Source organism: Salminus brasiliensis, chromosome 2 (assembly GCF_030463535.1).
Source record: "Salminus brasiliensis chromosome 2, fSalBra1.hap2, whole genome shotgun sequence".
Lineage (NCBI taxonomy): Eukaryota > Metazoa > Chordata > Actinopteri > Characiformes > Bryconidae > Salminus > Salminus brasiliensis.
The window spans coordinates 8,377,617-8,395,501 of NC_132879.1; the positions used below are offsets into that span (position 1 = coordinate 8,377,617).

A 17,885-nucleotide genomic window follows, 5' to 3' on the forward strand; every position below is an offset into this window, starting at 1 on the left:
AGGTTCATTTCAGCATAAGTTCATGCTCAACAATAAAAGTCCCATGTTGGTTTTTAGACTGGATGTACGGTTCTAGGAGAAACCTTTAATTAACATTTTGTAGAAGTGTAATAAAAAATAATAAACAAATAAACAAAATAATCTCTGCTGGAAGCTACATTTGCAGTATTCGCAATGGTACACCAGGCTAGCTGTAATGGACACTTACTGACACTTACTGTTACTTCTATGTATGGGAACCTTAGATACAGACAGCTTGTAAGAGTAATTCAAGTTATTTTAGTTAGATTAGTCCACTAAATCTTTTAGCATAGCTTGGTCTGACTTCATGTCAGTTGTCTCTTCTAATAAGTAAACACAACCTATTTCAGTGCCAGAGACAGATTACTAGCCAAGCCTACTGGACACCCAGGGGTCTTGTCCTGGGCCCTCAACCAGCTGAGAGTTATAATAGGTTGGCTATTACACTGTGCTTGTAATGTGAACCTATAAAGACACCAGGCAGTTAGTACAACTCAAGCCAGTGGAAATGCAGTCAGGTGGTTGAATGTATTGCAGGTTGTTGAAAAATAGGCATCACTTTACTTTGATGGTCTACTTAATGCTGCCCTGAGCCTAACCCTAAACCCAACATTAACCTTACTCTTGAATCAACCCTAAATTCCAATCCTAATCTTAACCTAAACCTTAAATCTGACCTTAAAACTTAACCCTAATGATTACCCTTAAATCAACCCTAAATCCTAACCTTAACCCTAATCTTAACCTAAACCTTAAATCTGACCTTAAAACTTAACCCTAATGATTACCCTTAAATCAACCCTAAATCCTAACCCTAATCTTAACCTAAATCTTAAATCTAACCCTAAAACCTAACCCTAACCTTACCCTTGAATCGACCCTAAATTCCAATCCTAATCTTAACCTAAACCTTAAATCCAACCCTAAAACCTAACCCTAACCTTACCCTAGAATCAACCCTAAATCCTAAGACTAACCTAAACCTTAAATCTAACCATAAAACCTAACCATAACCTTACTCTAGAATCAACCCTAAATCCTAAGACTAACCTAAACCTTAAATTTAACCCTAGGACCTAACCCTAACCTTACTCTAGAATCAACCCTAAATCCTAAGACTAACCTAAACCTTAAATCTAACCCTAAAATCTAACCCTAACAATTACCCTAAAAACAACCCTAAATCTTAACCTTAAACCCTATTCGTAACGTAAATCTTAAATCTAACCCTTAAACCTAACCCTAATATTACCCTCGACTGAAACACACTTTTTACTTACTGGTCTGCAAGCCAGAACATTGCTGTGTATTGTCAAGAGAGAACAGTACATCATAAAGTGGGAGGTCATGAAAAAGAGACTTGCTTATACAAACACAGCACTGCAGACAAGAGTAATGAGCTCTAAGGTTCAAGCAAAAGCAATAAGCCTTGTGGAATAATGGCCCTTGTTCACCACAATATGCTAACAGTTTATGTCTACTCCTTCTGCAGATTTCGTGTGCCACAACATGACGGTGGAAGCTGACCGGTTCAAGTCGGATTCCACGGTTGCTGGACAGCAGAAAGTTCAAGGTGACTTTACTTAAATGCTTCATTCTCATGTTCCCCACTTCCTATGGTGTTCATATACTTTGTGGTGGTCACCTAGGGGCATTTCCTTTTTCTGGGTTTTGCCAGGTAAACTGACCCACACATGTATCAGTACAGTCAAGGGACTGTACACTAGAGAACTGGATATCTTTAAACTGGCTTTCCTGACAGTAGGGTAACATATCTCCCATTCTACTGTATATAAGTGTTTATTGATGTTGTTTATGGTCTATTATCCCCTATTCTAGTGTACAGGAGTGTCTATTGAGAAGTGTATGGACTAATATCTCCTATTCTAATGTACAGAAGTGTTTATTGAGGGTGTTTATGGGCTGATGTCTCCTATTCTATTGTATGGGGTGTTTATTAATGTTGTTAAAGGACTAATATCTCCTAATAAAGTGTATAGGAGTGTTTATTGAGGGTGTTTATGGACTGATGTCTCCTATTCTAGTGTATATGAGTGTTTATCAAGGTGTTTATAGACTAATATCTCATATTCTAGTGTACAGGAGTGTTTATTGATGTTGTTTATGGACTAATATCACCTATTCTAGTGTACTGGAGTGTTTGTTGAGCTTGTTTATGGATTCTTCTATTCTGTGAGATACAATAAATCTTTTGTCTACACAACCCTTGTTTCGATTAAGTCCACTAGTTGCCAAAGTCAAAGCCATAAATTAAGTCTATAAACATTCAGATTTGGAGATTCTTTTAAATGTGAGTTTCTGTTCTGTTGTTGTACTTCGGCTTTCAAGGACCTGAGCAGTGGAAGCGTCTGCTTGTTCCATTACATGAACAGTAAAAGAACTGAGCCGAGCGCGTCGCTTCAAAGTTTTCAGCTGAAGGCTAACTTCATTTTTTAACATGACTATATATTTAGGAAGGAAAGCGAAAGCTAATTTTTTTCCCTTTTCTGAGAATTGCTGAGTGTTCCAGCACTTATGCAGACAGGTAGGATGTTTGGTTTGAGTCTTTGGGGGTTTATGAGTTCCTGTGTGAGCCACCCACTCACCTTCAGCAGTTTAGAGCTAAAAAACAGACATGGAGAGAGACACAGGCAGATAGGGCGAGTGAGGGAGAGAGAGAATGAATGTACAATATGTGCAGTTACAGTCTCTATAGGGTTGGTACATATGGAACAAAATGGAGAGGACCAGAGATCACATCCATTAACATGTGGCAAAATATTTAGCCTGAATTAAAGCCGCATTAGAAATCGTGTTTATACACATGAACAGTAGGGTAAGTGTGTCCTTTGGTGTGACCTTTGGGTGTAAATACTTTAAGACAGCATTGGGAGGGTTTCCAATGCATGGAAGCAATATGGATGTTAAACAGTGCATGTAAATGTAAAACTGAATCACTGACACACCACTGCTCTCTTCTGAAGGTCTCTAATGCACCACTTTTCATGGAAACATCTGGGTTTGACATCTGCCAGATTTAGTGCAGGGCCTACTTCTTGGATTATAACACTAATGTTGGGAGGCTAAAATACAAAACCTTTTTATGAATAAAAGTAGGCTTCCACAGACACTGACACTTCAGTTGAGCTTATAAGCTAACAGAGTTTATCAGTACAGTGTTGGACGCTGATGAGGATGTGTCTATTTCTACATGAAGTCTTCTCCTCAGTGAAGGAAGCATCACCATGTTAATTTATTGGAGATATATTTCAGTGTCTGAAACGTAAGAAATGCTGCCTACTGAGACAGGATTCTGAGACAGGAAGGTGCCCACTCATGTTGAAATTGCAGGTTAGTAATCTAGCTTTCTGCTCTATTGGGTGAAAATGCTAATGGTTAATGACAACCATGGCAGAATGCCACCTACAGTAGATTTGCCCGCTCTGTAGTACGCTTGGTTCCAGGTTTCTCCTGGACATCCCCAGGCAGCACGTGGATGTGCTCAATTCCATCAGCAGCTCACCTGATTTACCATCATTAAGTACTGATTTACCAAACCAGATGAGAACTATAAATAATAAGTCCCATGAGAAGAACTTTGGAAATGTTGTAATGAATGCAGTGACAACTTTTTTGATGATTTTTAAAAATGATTATTTTGTATTTATTCTAATATTAGTTTTTAACTAAGTAAATAAACCCTTACTGCCCTGATAAAAAGCTTTAAATTCAAATTGTCAAAGAAGCCCAAAACATTTGCGCAGTACTGTTTTAAACCACCTGTTGAAAAACTTGTATTCAACCTAGTCTAATTTCCAGTGATACATAAACAAGCAATAAATATCCCAATAGAAGCAAGACGTTTTTACTTTTAAAAAAATAATTTAAATTGTTTAAAGTACTGACAGTCCAAATGATTCTGACCTCAAAAGCAAAAGTGGAGAAACGCTCAGAACTCATCAATTTGAGAATTAGTCATTTAGTTGAGTCATTTACAGTATATACAGTATTGATGGTATTTAAAGTTCCACAGCCAATACTTGGTCCAAATCAGTTCAAATACCATAGTCTAAATCAGTGGTTCCCAATCCCTTGCCCTGTATCTTTTAGTGTTTACTCGTAACACACTCAAACACACCTGATTCACCAGCCCATCCAGAGGTAAAGGTGGTGTGTTACAGCAAGGACCCACAATATCTGTGTTTTACATTACAAGACAGATCATTACAAGAGATCTTTTTGTGGACGTCAGATTGGAGTCATTTTTATTTGTGGTCCTAGATCGAATACATTCCGCTTGTGAGCATTCAACATGAATGTGATTGGTCAGATTGCATTAGATACATCTTTTGCAGTTTCAGGAGCAGATTCGCTCACAGATACAGGTCACTTACATTTATGAACATGAACCATCCAAATCGCCAAATCTGCTCTGAGCGAAAAACCTGAATTGATTGATGAGGCTTTAAATGGGAACGTGGTCTAAGTTGTGCAAAGGAACCAGGACCACTTAACTATTTTCAAAGTTTTCTGGTGTAGCTTTTGTGTCTGTGGAAAGCGTGAAGCTCTTTTGCTTGTGTAAATAAGCAGTGCTCTCAGTAAGAGAACATAACTCTTACCTTTAACTGCATATTTCATAGAACCGTCTGGCAGCTGGAGGTGACTCTGCTGAGTAGAAATGCATTTGAGGTTTTGATTATTGTGGATGCCACTGACTAGACCAGATATCAACTCCTCTAGTGATCCTAGGTGCTAATTATGTGGTCATTCTCTCACAGCAGAACTACACTTTCCCCAAACACATCTGGAGCTACATTTTGCCGGAAATCCCAGACTGTCTTGTGAGACTGTACTCTTCTGTTTTGTTTGTATTTCTGTCTTATCTATAATCTATTATCTACCTTCTGAAGAAAAGGTTAATTCACAGATGCCTCATATTGAAAACAGTGAACAGTGAAAACAGTATGGAGTACACAGAGCCGGCCCAAGGCATACTTGAATTACATTAGGGCCCCAGAGCCACCAGAGGGCCTGTAAGATATCATGATAAAAAATATATATTTAACAAATCATTGAATAATAAAATGAAATGGTATTACACAGGCAAAAGTGATTTTTATATTAATTTACTTTCATAGTTGGCACACCTATACTAATCAATTTCAGCTGTTGGCCGCTGCCACTGTTGGACAAATGCAGATACAGTATGTGCATCTTGGATGGTTGATAAAGTTCTGGGTGCTTCAGCATATTGCACAATATCTCTCTCCCTAGGAAACGATGAAGCATCTGGTGCTGATGTGGTGGTATAGGGTGCTCCAAATGAAAATCTGCTTAGTGCCCCATAAATGCTTGGGGTGACCCTGGGAGTACACTTGGCAATTGGCAATTGGCATTGGAATCAAGTCATCTCAAGTCTGTTGAAAAACTGCCTTGCTGGTGGTTGAGATACAGAAAGAAACAGTGTGTCTAGTGGGAGTTTGATTGCAGTGAAATGCACATTTGCACCCGTTTGTCCAGAAAATATCCATCTTACAGTATTAAAAATAAAGGGTTTGAGCAATGCCATAGAAGAGCCACTTTTGGTACCATAAACAACCATGTTTGTAATAGAGGTGGTGCAATACCACTTATATGACCACATGTCAGATACCAATACTGCAACCTTGAGTATCTGCCAAAACCAATATCAATCTGATACCTGATCTTTTTTTTCTCTCTTTTTACCATTGGACCCCTAGACCAATTTTGTGTGATTTTTTTATAGGTTGATATAAATTTACACAAATATGGACCCTTTTTACATTAACTTGCACTGAAAATATAAACACAACCTGCCAAATTATAACACACAAGTAAATTTTGCTAGACCAGTCCAAAATATAATTGTACACTTTTGTTGTGTGGTAATTATTTGTCATATTTAAAATGTAATTTAGTTAAAATTCAATATATTGTAAATAATTTTCCATTTAAAACAGAGCAGGGGAACTCAATAGGAGGACTCAGGTCTGAGTCCTGACCTACGTGAGTTTAAAGAAAAACTTATTATCTGTCTAAGTCTTGAGTGATCTACTTTCGTTTGCCCTGGTCCAATCACAGAGAGAGAAAATATAAAAATACTACCGTGACATCACTAAAACCTGCAGTTGCAATGTTCGTTCATCAAAAATGTTTTTCTAATGGCCTACAACAGTAGGCTAAAGGCTGGTTCAATCCTCACAACAATGCCCCAAAATGTGGTAGAAAGCCTTCTTTCCTGGACGTTAGAGATTTCAGAAGAAACAATAAATGAACAGGTGTCCCAATACTTTTGTCAATATAGCATATTGTTGCTGACTCTTTTATTGTACACAGAATGGCCTGTGCTTAATTGGAAAAAGTAAAAAAAAAAGAGAAGTAACATTGTTGTTGGGTGATGTAAAGACAGCGGTGTTGCCAAAAAATAATAAAAAATGTGAAAATTCTCTGTTTAGAAAATGTGCTTCAGCTTCATGCTGCATTTATTTCTGCTTTGGTCCATTATACCTGCCCTTAAGGAATTTGACATCAAACTATGTAAGATATTAGCGCCCCCTAGTGTTTTAAGAGAGATTTACACATCATGTTATTTAATATGTAAAAGGCTTAAATGAATCCATTTATTTGGTAATTTTGTGAAGTTTGCGAAGCTTCTGGTCCAATGCTTGCAAGTAAGAGCTTCTAGCCAATCCCAGTGGGGTTTGTTGGAATATTGTTAAGGAGGAAAAAATGCATGACCACAGCTCCGCCCACTCTGGGCTCACCCAGCCGTCCAGAATAGCTCTGCTCTACAGGAGTGATTATACACTTCAGCCTGCCTCTCTAATTACACAGCCGCTACAGGGCGAAGGCCGACATCACACACGGCTACAGGAGGACAAACACAGTCAGGAGAACAACAGCAATGCAGACTGAGAGAGAGAGAGAGAGAGAGAGAGAGAGAAAGAGAGAGACATGAAAGAACATTAGGACTTATTAGGAGTATTTTTGGGGATATTGTATTATACGCTATGTGTCCATATGTTTGTGGACATCCAACCTAATAAAAGCATTTAGCTAGTTTAAGTTGCACCTATTCTGAAACAGATGTACAAAAGTATAGGGACACCTGCTGGTTGATGTGTTTTTGTGTGTTTGTGACTAACTGTCTCTACTGTCCAGGAAAGAGGGCTTTCTACTAGAATTCGGAGGAGCACTGCTGTGAGGATTTGATTGCATTCAGTGGCAAGAGCATTAGTGAGGTCAGCAAGCTGGATGGTCACCACTCCACCTCATCCCAAACGCATGGGGTGGAGCACCATCCATTATTCCAGAGAACACAGTAGTTCCACTGCTCCACAGCTCAATGCTGGGGGGCTTTATACTCCTCTTGACCACGCCTAGCATTAGGCATGAAGCCAATAGGTTCATGTTTATCTGCTCCAGAGAGTCCTGTTCTATTGGCAAGACAATATGTGCGTCTGTATCAGCAGTGGATGCAACTTAAAGTAGTTGAATGCATTACTTAGAAGGGGTGTCCACAAACATTTGTCCTTTTCCAGTTTTTGACAAAACATGAATCTGGCAGTTGTTCTTTATATCGTATCAAAATATCATGATGACTAAACCAGTAGAAATGCTCCAAAATTACTCTGAATATTGTTTTTACATTGACTTCCATTGAAAGTTCAGAAGGTTTTTTCCTTCTCCTGTAAAGTTGTTTTTTGTGAGACAGTGACAATCTAATATATATATTTTGTGATGATTGAAAGTAATACAAAAGCACACACACACACACAGATACACATACACAGATACATATACACACTACGGTTTAGTACAGATGACAGTGCTTCTGGAAACAAAGCTTTACTGTGTGATCAGACATTATATAAACAGTCCGAGCTGCATGAGATGAAAGTGGCTGAATTGAGCACAGATATTATTGCAAAGTCACGACTTTCACTGTTGTATAAATCCGTGTAAAAGCAGGCCACCGATCCCCTCTGAAGGAATTTCAGTGTGGGAGTCGAGTGAGCCAGCAGAGAGAGACTCTGAGAAACCGGAGGAGCCGCCAGTGTCTGCTTTTAATGATATTTTATACTTCGTTGCTGATGGAGAACAGAGTCTGTCGTCTGTGTGCTCGGCCACCTGTTCCTGAGCTATTTCCATAGACTCTACATACTACTGCACACCCTGTTGTGCAGCTGCTTCTCCATTCAGAAGTCATTTTCAGTTTCGAGGCTTGCTAAATTACGTTTTTGAAGCAAATTACAAGAAGCTTGAGATTTAATTAAGTTCAGAGAGTCACTCCACTGACTCCACTGACTTACTTTCAGAGCTCTGAAGCCATATTCAATAACACACACTGTTCCAGACTTAAACCCATAATGTACTGATGTAGTTACCCACTAAATGTTACTTTTGGAGTCATTTATGGCTGAATATTAATGGCTATAATATTAACTCAGACATAATTACGTATTAAGGTTATGTAGAGGCTTTTACTAAAAATAAGTCAAGTTTTTCCCTATTATTCTCCACTCAGTAACCCATAAAGTACATTTTATTTTTTAAAGTTTTGCAAATTTATTAAAAAGGAAGCAAAAAAATATTCAGACTCGCTTCAGATACGCTATGACATCTGACATGAAATCATCACCTTTCTCTTGATCCTCTTTGAGATGTTCCTACACCTTGATTGGAGTCCACTTGTAGTAAATCCAGCTAATTGGACACACACCCGTCTATTAAAGTCTCACAGCTGATGTTGGCTGGCAGAGGTGTCTGTTGGCTGGTGTGGTGGAGCTGGGGACCCAAGCTTGAGGTCACCAACAGTTTGATTTCTAACCGATGGGGGAGCAGGACGAAATGGAAATACTGAAGCCGTGTCTCCAGTCTGTGGTCTTATGAGGCTTTGAGCATGACCATTAACTTCCTGCCAGATCACCCACTCAGCAGACAGTGCCAGGTAGTGCCCTGATGCCCAGCTGACATTACCATGGAAACAATCCTGTTTGTGCGTGGGAGTTGTCCTCTTTAGGGCAATATAATGTGGTGGGTGGCCGACCAAGCAGACCGTACTGTTGGGTCGCCAGTGGCATTTTTTTTAAACATCTGTCCAGCAAGTGCAGTTTAATGTGTTTTGGCGGCAGATGTAAAACACTGGCTGTAATTAGTGGGGCTGGTATCTAGAACCGGAGGAAGCCAAGTTTGTGTTCCCACTTTCTCTCAACAGTAATGAGACTTTAAGTTGCTCTCGTGAGGCTGTAAATACACCCTCTCCTGTGGCGGCAGGGTGCGGTCGGAGTGACCCACATCTCTCCAGCGCTCTCTCTTAATAGGACACTTTCCCCCCCTGTTGAGGCTATTTTTCCTTTTACATGGACATCTGTCTGCTGATGCATCACGTTTAGAGCATAGTCTTAGATCACTTTGGTGTGTGTTTTCCTGTGTTATTAACATTTTAAACCCATACTTTTACGCCTCGCCCTCAAGCAGCATAAATTGTATAGTAGTTTAATAGTAACTACAGAGTAATTCATAGTGGTTACTGAATAATAGTATGAATTATTCAGTGGCCACAGCGTCCAATCAGTGCCAAAAAATATGAATTCACAGTTGTTCCTCAAAAATTCACAGTAGTTACCAATTCATTAGTAGATATGTCATAGTATTCAGTAACCACTTTGAATTATTCAGCGGCCACAGTGCCCATTCCATGCCAAATGAGGGTTAATTCATAGTGGTCATTAAACAATTAGTGGTTGCCCAAACATTCATAGTATACCATTAATTCAGAGGGACCAAAACAGAATAAAACTGAATAATTCATAGTATACACTAAAATGTAATAGTAAATGTAAACAATCCATATATATATAATTCCTGGTAAATGTTGAATAATTCATAGGGGACACTAAATACTTTACTGTAAATACTACATATTTTTTAATAGATGCTGAATAATTCATAGTGGATACGAAATAATTCCTAGTAAATGCTGAATAATTCATAGTAGTTTACAAAATACGTAGATGGATACTGTCGATGGTGCATAAATAAATAGTAGATGCTGCACAATTCATAGTGGATACTAAATAATTCATAGTAGATGTTAAAAAAATCATGTTGAATAATGAACAAAATTAAATCTCAAAAATGAGTCTAGGTTGATGTGGGCTTATGTTACTAAAACTGGATAGTATGCAGTGCTCACTACTTATTACAGTAGCATGCTGACTTTGCTGACGTGTGTGCTTTTAAAAATGGTGGATTTTTACTAAGCTAAAGTACTAGAAATGTTTTTTTTTAAGAAATGAGTACACTAAAGGTGCTACAAAGAGTTCTTTGGGCGATGGCCCTGAAGAATCATTTATGTAAAAGAGATGTGTGAAAAAAGAAAAGTGGATAAAAAAAATTAAATAAAGTAGATATATTTTTTCCTATGTAAAGGTTCTGTTTTACAAAAGGGTTTTTTATAGAACCAAAATTGGTTCCTCTGTGACATTGTTCAAAGAACCCTTTGTGTCGACATCATTTTTAAGAGTCTATACCTAACTAAACCCTCTGCACTGCATTATAGAACTGTTTTGTACAGTTCTGTTTTTAACTCACACACCCCACCTACTGATCATTCAAGGAAATGCCTAGTAATCAAAAAAAGGTATCAGGTCTCTAAATCTCCTCTGTCCTTCTACTACTGTCACCACCATATTAACCTTTGTAATGTAATTTACTGCATTATTATATTACACTGTATTTTTAACCCTCGACTGTAGGTTTTGACCTGATGGAGTACTTCAAGGTGAAGGACGTTTTGGGAGAGAGGGCTGAGCCAGGCCAGAGCTCCTACGTGAGACTAGGAACCATGCCCATTGTTCAACATACAGCGTGAGTGCAGAACTACTAACCATCATCCCAATGACCCAAACACAGCCCAGTGTCCATCAGTATCAGTAACAGTCCACCATCCAATATCTCTCTGTCCATTCTGTGAGCAACCTCTATCATGTGCTTCTATATACGTATATGGATGTATGTTTATAGGCTGTGTATACACACCAACTGGCTACTTTCATAGGTTTATATAGGTATATATCGGTCAGGACTGCTCTTGTCCAGATGGACGATGTGTCCAGATGGATGTCCATGGAAGTGTTTGTGGTTGTGTGTGGTACTGCTGTGTATCAGACACAGTGATGTTGCTAGGTTTGTTGCACCCATTGCTGGCACAGATATGCAAATGCACACACACAGCCCGTCTAGTCACTGTAGAGATACATTGCCAATAGAATAGAACTACCTGGAGCAGATAAACATGAACCTGTTGGCACTATGCCTAATGCCAGATGTGGCCTAGAGGGCTATAAAGTCCCCCCAGCTGTGAAGCAGTGGAAATAATTATGGTGCTCCATCCAATAAATTTGTGTTGAATGCAATCAAGTCCTCACAGCAGTGCTCATCCAGAATCTTGTAGAGACAGACTGTCCTCTGGACAGTAGAGACAGTTACCCCAACAAAATCAGGATACAGTCCTGATAGGAAGAAACAATGAATGAGCAGGTGTCCCAATACTTTTGTCCAGATAGTGTGTCTACTTGACATTAAAACCCTGTTTCTTCCACTCTGTTATAGGGATGTGTTCTCTAACGGCCTGCCAAACGCGTATTCCTTTGTTTCCACGTTCAAGTTCAGGAAGACTTCTCGAAGGGAGGACTGGTACTTGTGGCAGATCTATGACAAATACGGCATCCCTCAGGTGAGCAGCCTGCCCTCTGAAATAATAGCGAGATCACCTTTACCTTTAGCAGTGTCAGAGGTCATGAGGATGAGGATGTTGGGAGCAGTGCACTGTCTGCTACTGATTTAGCTATCAAATGAGTCATCATTACAGACCATCGGATGACCTGTATCTGGTGGCCTGTAATGCACGCAGTGTTTTTTACGCAGTGTTCACGTAGAGCTGAGTTTAGGGGCATTTTTACAGTAGAGCTTTTTTCCAGACCAAAGTCTGCATTGGTCCGCAAGTTCAGTACATTTGGTCATAGTGTGAAAGCTGCTTTGAAGCCTGGCAGCAGCCCAGAAAACTGATCCCTGGTCCTGAAGTTGGTGATCTGGGGTTTGCTTCAAGCGGACTCTGGTATGGTCTGCTGCAAGCGTGAACACGAAACAGAAAGCGCCGTTCTTCACCATTTCAGTGTTTGTATCCAAGGACAACAATAAGAAGTAATAAAAAGTAATAAACTGATGAACTTAGGCTTTACCACTTTGCAAAAATCACACAGAAAAATTATGTTTCTATGGTGCATAAGGAATTCTTCTGTTTTTAAAGCAACCCAGCGATAATGAGCCCTACTCCCAAAGGAGCCCAGAAATGGCCCTGGGTGTGGACTCATGCACAGTGTAAAAAAGCCCTAAATGAACTGCTGTTTAGTCACTTTAGTGCATTATTAGCCCAACCTCCACATCATTTAGTCATATGTACACACCATATATATATATGTGACATATTCATGCAAGCGATTGGAATAAATAATTTGTACTTACTGTAACACTTTATATTACAGTATTCCACTTGCAGTTACAGTACACAGTAAATATCTTTGTACAGATGCTTATGCTTATATATTTACAACATGGCAATGGCAGTTAGACTATCTTGTTTGAATAAATGACACAAGACCTTGTCATTCTGGTGACACTGACATGTTCATCTTCATTAGACATAAATACTTACTTTACAGATTGTTTTGGGAAATGTACTTATTGTTGTGGAAATGTTCATAATGATTCAAGAAATGCATCAAAGCCACTGAGAGAAACTGTAAGATATAAGAAACTGATGAGAATAATAAAAAGGTGCTTAACTGAGTCAGATTTGTAGCAGTTAAACCTATTAGCTTTTAACCCTTCAGTCATCTATAGTTTTACTGTTATTTTACTGTCCTAATTAAATCTATGGACATAAGCATGCACTTATTTATATAGTTAGTTATGTACATTATCCCATTTACACTGGCATTTACACAGTCCTGTCAGAATATTATGACCATCACTGGTTTGGACTGAACTCGGCCCATTATATCCCCACTTTCCATATAGGAGCACTGTGTAGTTCTATAACTCCAGACTGTATCCATCTGTTTCTCTGCATACTCCGTTAGCCTCCTTTCACCCTGTTCTTCAATGGTCAGGTCCCCACAGAATTGGTTATTTTCAGCACTGCAGTTTCACTGACATGGAGGTGGCATGTTCATATGTGTTGCACTGGTACGAGTGGATCAGACACAGCAGAACAGGGCTGTGCGCACAATAATAGCATCAAAATTAAAATCAAATTGTAAAAACAAAAATCATATAGAAGTTTCTAAGCTGTACCTTCAAGTTTGGGTTGAGCTACGTGTGTACCATTATTAATATAATTAATTAAAGTGGTTATTATCAGTCATAACAATGGGAACTTATACGTTGAAATCTATTAATCGCACAAGGAAACTGTTGGTTTAGGGGTTCTTAGGTTCAGGTGTTGCTTCTCAGTGCCTGTGGTCTTCACTGTATAGAGTGGTGTTGCCAGTTTCTCAGTTGGATCTAATCTTTTCCATCAGGTCTCTATTCGACTGGACGGTGAGAATAAAGCTGTGGAATACAACGCAGTGGGACTGACTAAAGATGCTGTTCGAGCAGTCTTCCGCAACCCTGAGGTGGACAACCTGTTTGACCGGAACTGGCACAAGATTGGCCTGGCTGTGGACGCCACGTCTGTGTCTCTGTTTCTGGACTGTAAACACATCCAGACCCTTCCCATTGAAGACCGAGAGGACATTGACATCAAGGGCAAAACTGTTATTGGCAAAAGGCTGTACGATAGTGTCCCCATTGACGTGAGTTGCTTATATAACTTCACATAGACTTTATAGTGTCGGTCCTCAGTTCAAGTTCACTTTCTTTATCACCAGTATTAGACCATTACACCTTTAGAAAATACCAGCTCCCCCTTTGTTTCCATTTTATGTTTCTAATCAAGTGGCTAATGAGTGTAACTACAAGGTAGGTGTTTCTGATAAATTGGCCAGTGAGTGGAAGTACAAGGTAGGGGTTTCTGATAAATTGGCCAGTGAGTAGAAGTACAAGGTAGGGGCCTCTAATCAAGTGGCTAATGAGTGAAACTATAAGGTAGGTGTTTCTGATAAAGTGGCCAGTGAGTGGAAGTACAAGGTAGGTTTTTCTAATAAAGTGGCCAGTGAGTGGAAGTACAGGGTAGGTGTTTCTAATAAAGTGGCCAGTGAGTGGAAGTACAAGGTAGGGGTTTCTGATAAAGTGGCCAGTGAGCAGAAGTACAAGGTAGGTGTTTCTGATAAAGTGGCCAGTGAGTAGAAGTACAAGGTAGGTGTTTCTGATAAAGTGGCCAGTGAGTAGAAGTACAAGGTAGGTGTTTTTGATAAAGTGGCGTGAGTCAGTGAGTAAATGCAAAAGAAAAAGGTGTTTCTAATAAAGTGGCAATGAGGAAATGTTTCGGGTGCAGTTATTTTGAGTTTTGTGTTCCCTCGCAGGGTGAGAGACATTGGAGGAATGAAGAGGAAGTGTTGCTTCAGGTTTAGACAGTGCTGACACAATCTGCTTCTGTCTGCCTGTGTCTGTGTGTGTGTGTGTGTGTGTGTGTGTGTGTATGAAACGCCTTCCTTCACAGTTTGACCTTCATCGGATGGTGATCTACTGTGACTCTAAGCTGGCTGAGCAAGAGACATGCTGTGACCTGCCTGGAGGCCCTGTAAGTGTCCATCTGTCTCTCTCTCTCTCTCTCTCGCTCTCTCTCTCTCTCTCTCTCTCTCTCTCTCTCTCTCTCACTTGCACTTTGTTTTAGATTCTATGAGTACATCTGCTACTTTGGCTGCCTATCACTTAGATAAGGACAATCCTAGCATATCAGCAAACTAACGGCTTCCATAAACTCCTGCTGTTCACTTTATGTCCTAAAGTATCCGTATGCCTCTTCTGATCACTTAAAGTCAATTCAGCTACTTTAGGTACACCCAGTACGGACAGTGGTGCTCAGTTGAAACACAGCCTTTATTATCTCCTTAGAAAAGCACTGACCAATTAGAAAGTTATACAAGTTAAACAGTGGACCTATGTACTCTGTAGTGACGGAACTGTACTGATGTTCTCATGAGGCTGAATGCAATCAAATCCTTCTCACAGCAATTTTTCAACATGTAGAATGCTGCATGTTATTGCAGTGAAGGTGGAGTGAAACCTCTTCCATTGAAGGAGCAGGTATCCACAGATGTTTAGATATGTAGGGCATTCACATCTGGCTCTGAGAACCTCACAACTTACTGGGCAGAAAGGCCTGGTCTGCAGCTAACATCTCCTAAGTGATGTTGGCTGGCACAGGCGTCTGTTAGCTGGTGTGGTGGAGCAGGGGACCCAGCGCTTTCCTCCAAGTATGTCGGCTGCCCGGCGATGCTGCATTGGTTCGAAAAGAGGCTGTGTCTGGGTTTACATGTATTGGGGGAGACATGTGTTAAGTCATTACCCTCCTAGCATTGGAAGCATTGCTAGTGCTGGAAGAGTTACGAATGGGTGGGTCAGTTGGCAGCACCAAAAAGGGGAAATTTTTCTGTTGGATTCTCTCATTTCTCACAGTAATGACGTCTCTCTGTCTTCTCAGTGTCCTCAGCAGTTGGTGACTGAGCGCCCCCCTATTGAGCTTGTGACCCCGACCCCGACCAGTACGGAGCAGAAAGGTGCAGTTCACGCAGTCAACTGCTCCTGCCCACCAGGGGAACAGGTAAGATCCGAAAAGGTCAAAAAGTCATAACCTAGTGCATGGTATTAATTCATGTATTGATTTATTCATTTATTTATCTTGCTAAGAGCATGTTTACAAACTTGTAACAAACTTGTACCACAGTTACAATTTCATATTCATCAAACTGGGTTCTTTCCAGGCCACATCGCAGCAGGAAATGAGTGCTTTCCACCTGCGCTCAGCTCTCACAGGCCTCGCTAATTCTAGTAGCTGGTGAGCTGAATCAGGGGCACTAAATGAGGAGTGCAGTGTTTTAGCCAGATGTTACACTGAGCTCTAAGTCTTCCAGTCTCTAATTTCTTCTAGTTACTTAAATCGTCAGAATTCGATTTATAGACCAAATCAGAATGTTTGTAAATGTACAGGCCTGCAGTACATCCAGGTGGATACCTGATGTACCAGCAGGTGATCCGTTTGTTTATGTAGCACTAAATATGATCAACTATGAGGAAGTAGATCAAACTCTTTTATTTAACTCCCTGCCAATGGAGGACCAAGTAGGAGGGAAATTAAAGAACCTGGTTCATCGATATCAACAACAGTGATGTGAGAAGCATCTATTTTGTCAAACTGAATATTTAGAAGTACACACTGTCTCTGTGTTTTATTATTTACTCACTAAATCACTGAAAATGTTCAATTTTACAATATTACAGTGAAATCCACCGAAATGCACCACAGAGCACCACTGAAAGTCATTCCTACCCGTGGCCGGCAAACTCTATGACGCCTTCCTCAATATGTGACACTATGGTTCATCTGTGCAATACTCAAATTATACTGTTCATATGTGCAATAAAAATGTGCAATAACTGAAACTGCTTTATACAGTATATATATATATATATATATATATATATATATATATATATATATATATATATATATACATTATTTACTATTTACTATTACAGTTACTGACACTTGCCACTTTATTATACTCATATAATTTATAGACAGGTCCATATTTTAATTAAAAAGAGTGTTTATACTTACACAAACGGTTGCCTCCTGGGATCAATAAAGTGTTTTTGATTCTGATTCAGATTCTGAAATAACTCTCAGAATTGGTGCAAAATCCTATTGTATCAATGCAGTTCTAACAACCTTATCCAGGAGTAGGTTTATTGTTATATTGTGTTGCTATTAGTTACAATTACTAGAAACCCACATGTAAAAAAACATTTATTTTATTTTTACTCTTTCCAGAATGTCCAGGCACTGTTACTTTATAGACATGTATTCAAACTTTGGAAGTTTTATACATGTATTTTATTGTTCATTTTTTGTTTATTTTGGTAAATCTGAATTTTCATGTTAAACGCAAGCATTGAACTGATCCATGAAAGGGGTGACCTGTCAGACCTTGACTCTGACCTATATATGCAAAACACACGGCGAGCCTCAATCTGACTTAATGCAAAAACTGATTGAAGTAAAGCAAGCATACAGTTCTGATATTTTACACTCATCAAAGTTATGTGCATGAACAACAGCACTGTAATTACATGTGCTGCAACTCTGATGATGAAAATACTACAGATGTATGGTTGGATGTCAGTTTTTCACTGCCACTTTCTCTTTCACTGCAGTGTTTTTCTCCACTCAACTTTTCCTGTCCTCTGTTTCTTGGCCTTGTTGCCATTCATCTCTCTCTCTCTCTGTCGCCATCTTTCTCTCTTTCTATTATTGTCCACAGGGCGAGACAGGCTTGCCTGGCGTTCAAGGTCCTAAGGGTGAAAAGGTCATAAACTATACACCTCAATTCAGCCACTGATCATTTAAAGTTTCGACTTTTAAGAAATGTTCTGTGTGTCTCGTGACTGCTGAGTGTTTCCTCAACAATGTACTGTAAACTGTACGTCCACAGGGAGACCCCGGCCTTAAAGGCGATGCCGGACCGCAAGGACTGAAAGGACAGAAAGGAGAAACTGTACGAAAAAAATGGTTTCTTACTAATTCAGTACTTTTGCACCAGTAAATATGTAGAAGCAAGGTTACAGTCAGTAATACTGAAAGAGCGGGGGTCTCAAACTCCAAAACTGACTTC

At 39.5% G+C, this 17,885-nt stretch overlaps 1 protein-coding gene across 1 annotated transcript in view; it reads left to right on the top strand.

Annotated features, from left to right (window-relative positions):
- Nucleotides 1-17,885, top strand: part of col22a1 (collagen, type XXII, alpha 1) — an 84,178-nt gene that overhangs the window by 13,425 nt on the left and 52,868 nt on the right. The window contains exons 3-10 of the mRNA XM_072673535.1: nt 1,514-1,594; nt 10,803-10,914; nt 11,659-11,782; nt 13,629-13,904; nt 14,711-14,791; nt 15,695-15,814; nt 17,535-17,579; nt 17,706-17,768. Of these exons, the coding sequence (XP_072529636.1) occupies nt 1,514-1,594; nt 10,803-10,914; nt 11,659-11,782; nt 13,629-13,904; nt 14,711-14,791; nt 15,695-15,814; nt 17,535-17,579; nt 17,706-17,768 (902 nt within the window). The remainder of the gene's footprint in view (nt 1-1,513; nt 1,595-10,802; nt 10,915-11,658; nt 11,783-13,628; nt 13,905-14,710; nt 14,792-15,694; nt 15,815-17,534; nt 17,580-17,705; nt 17,769-17,885) is intronic.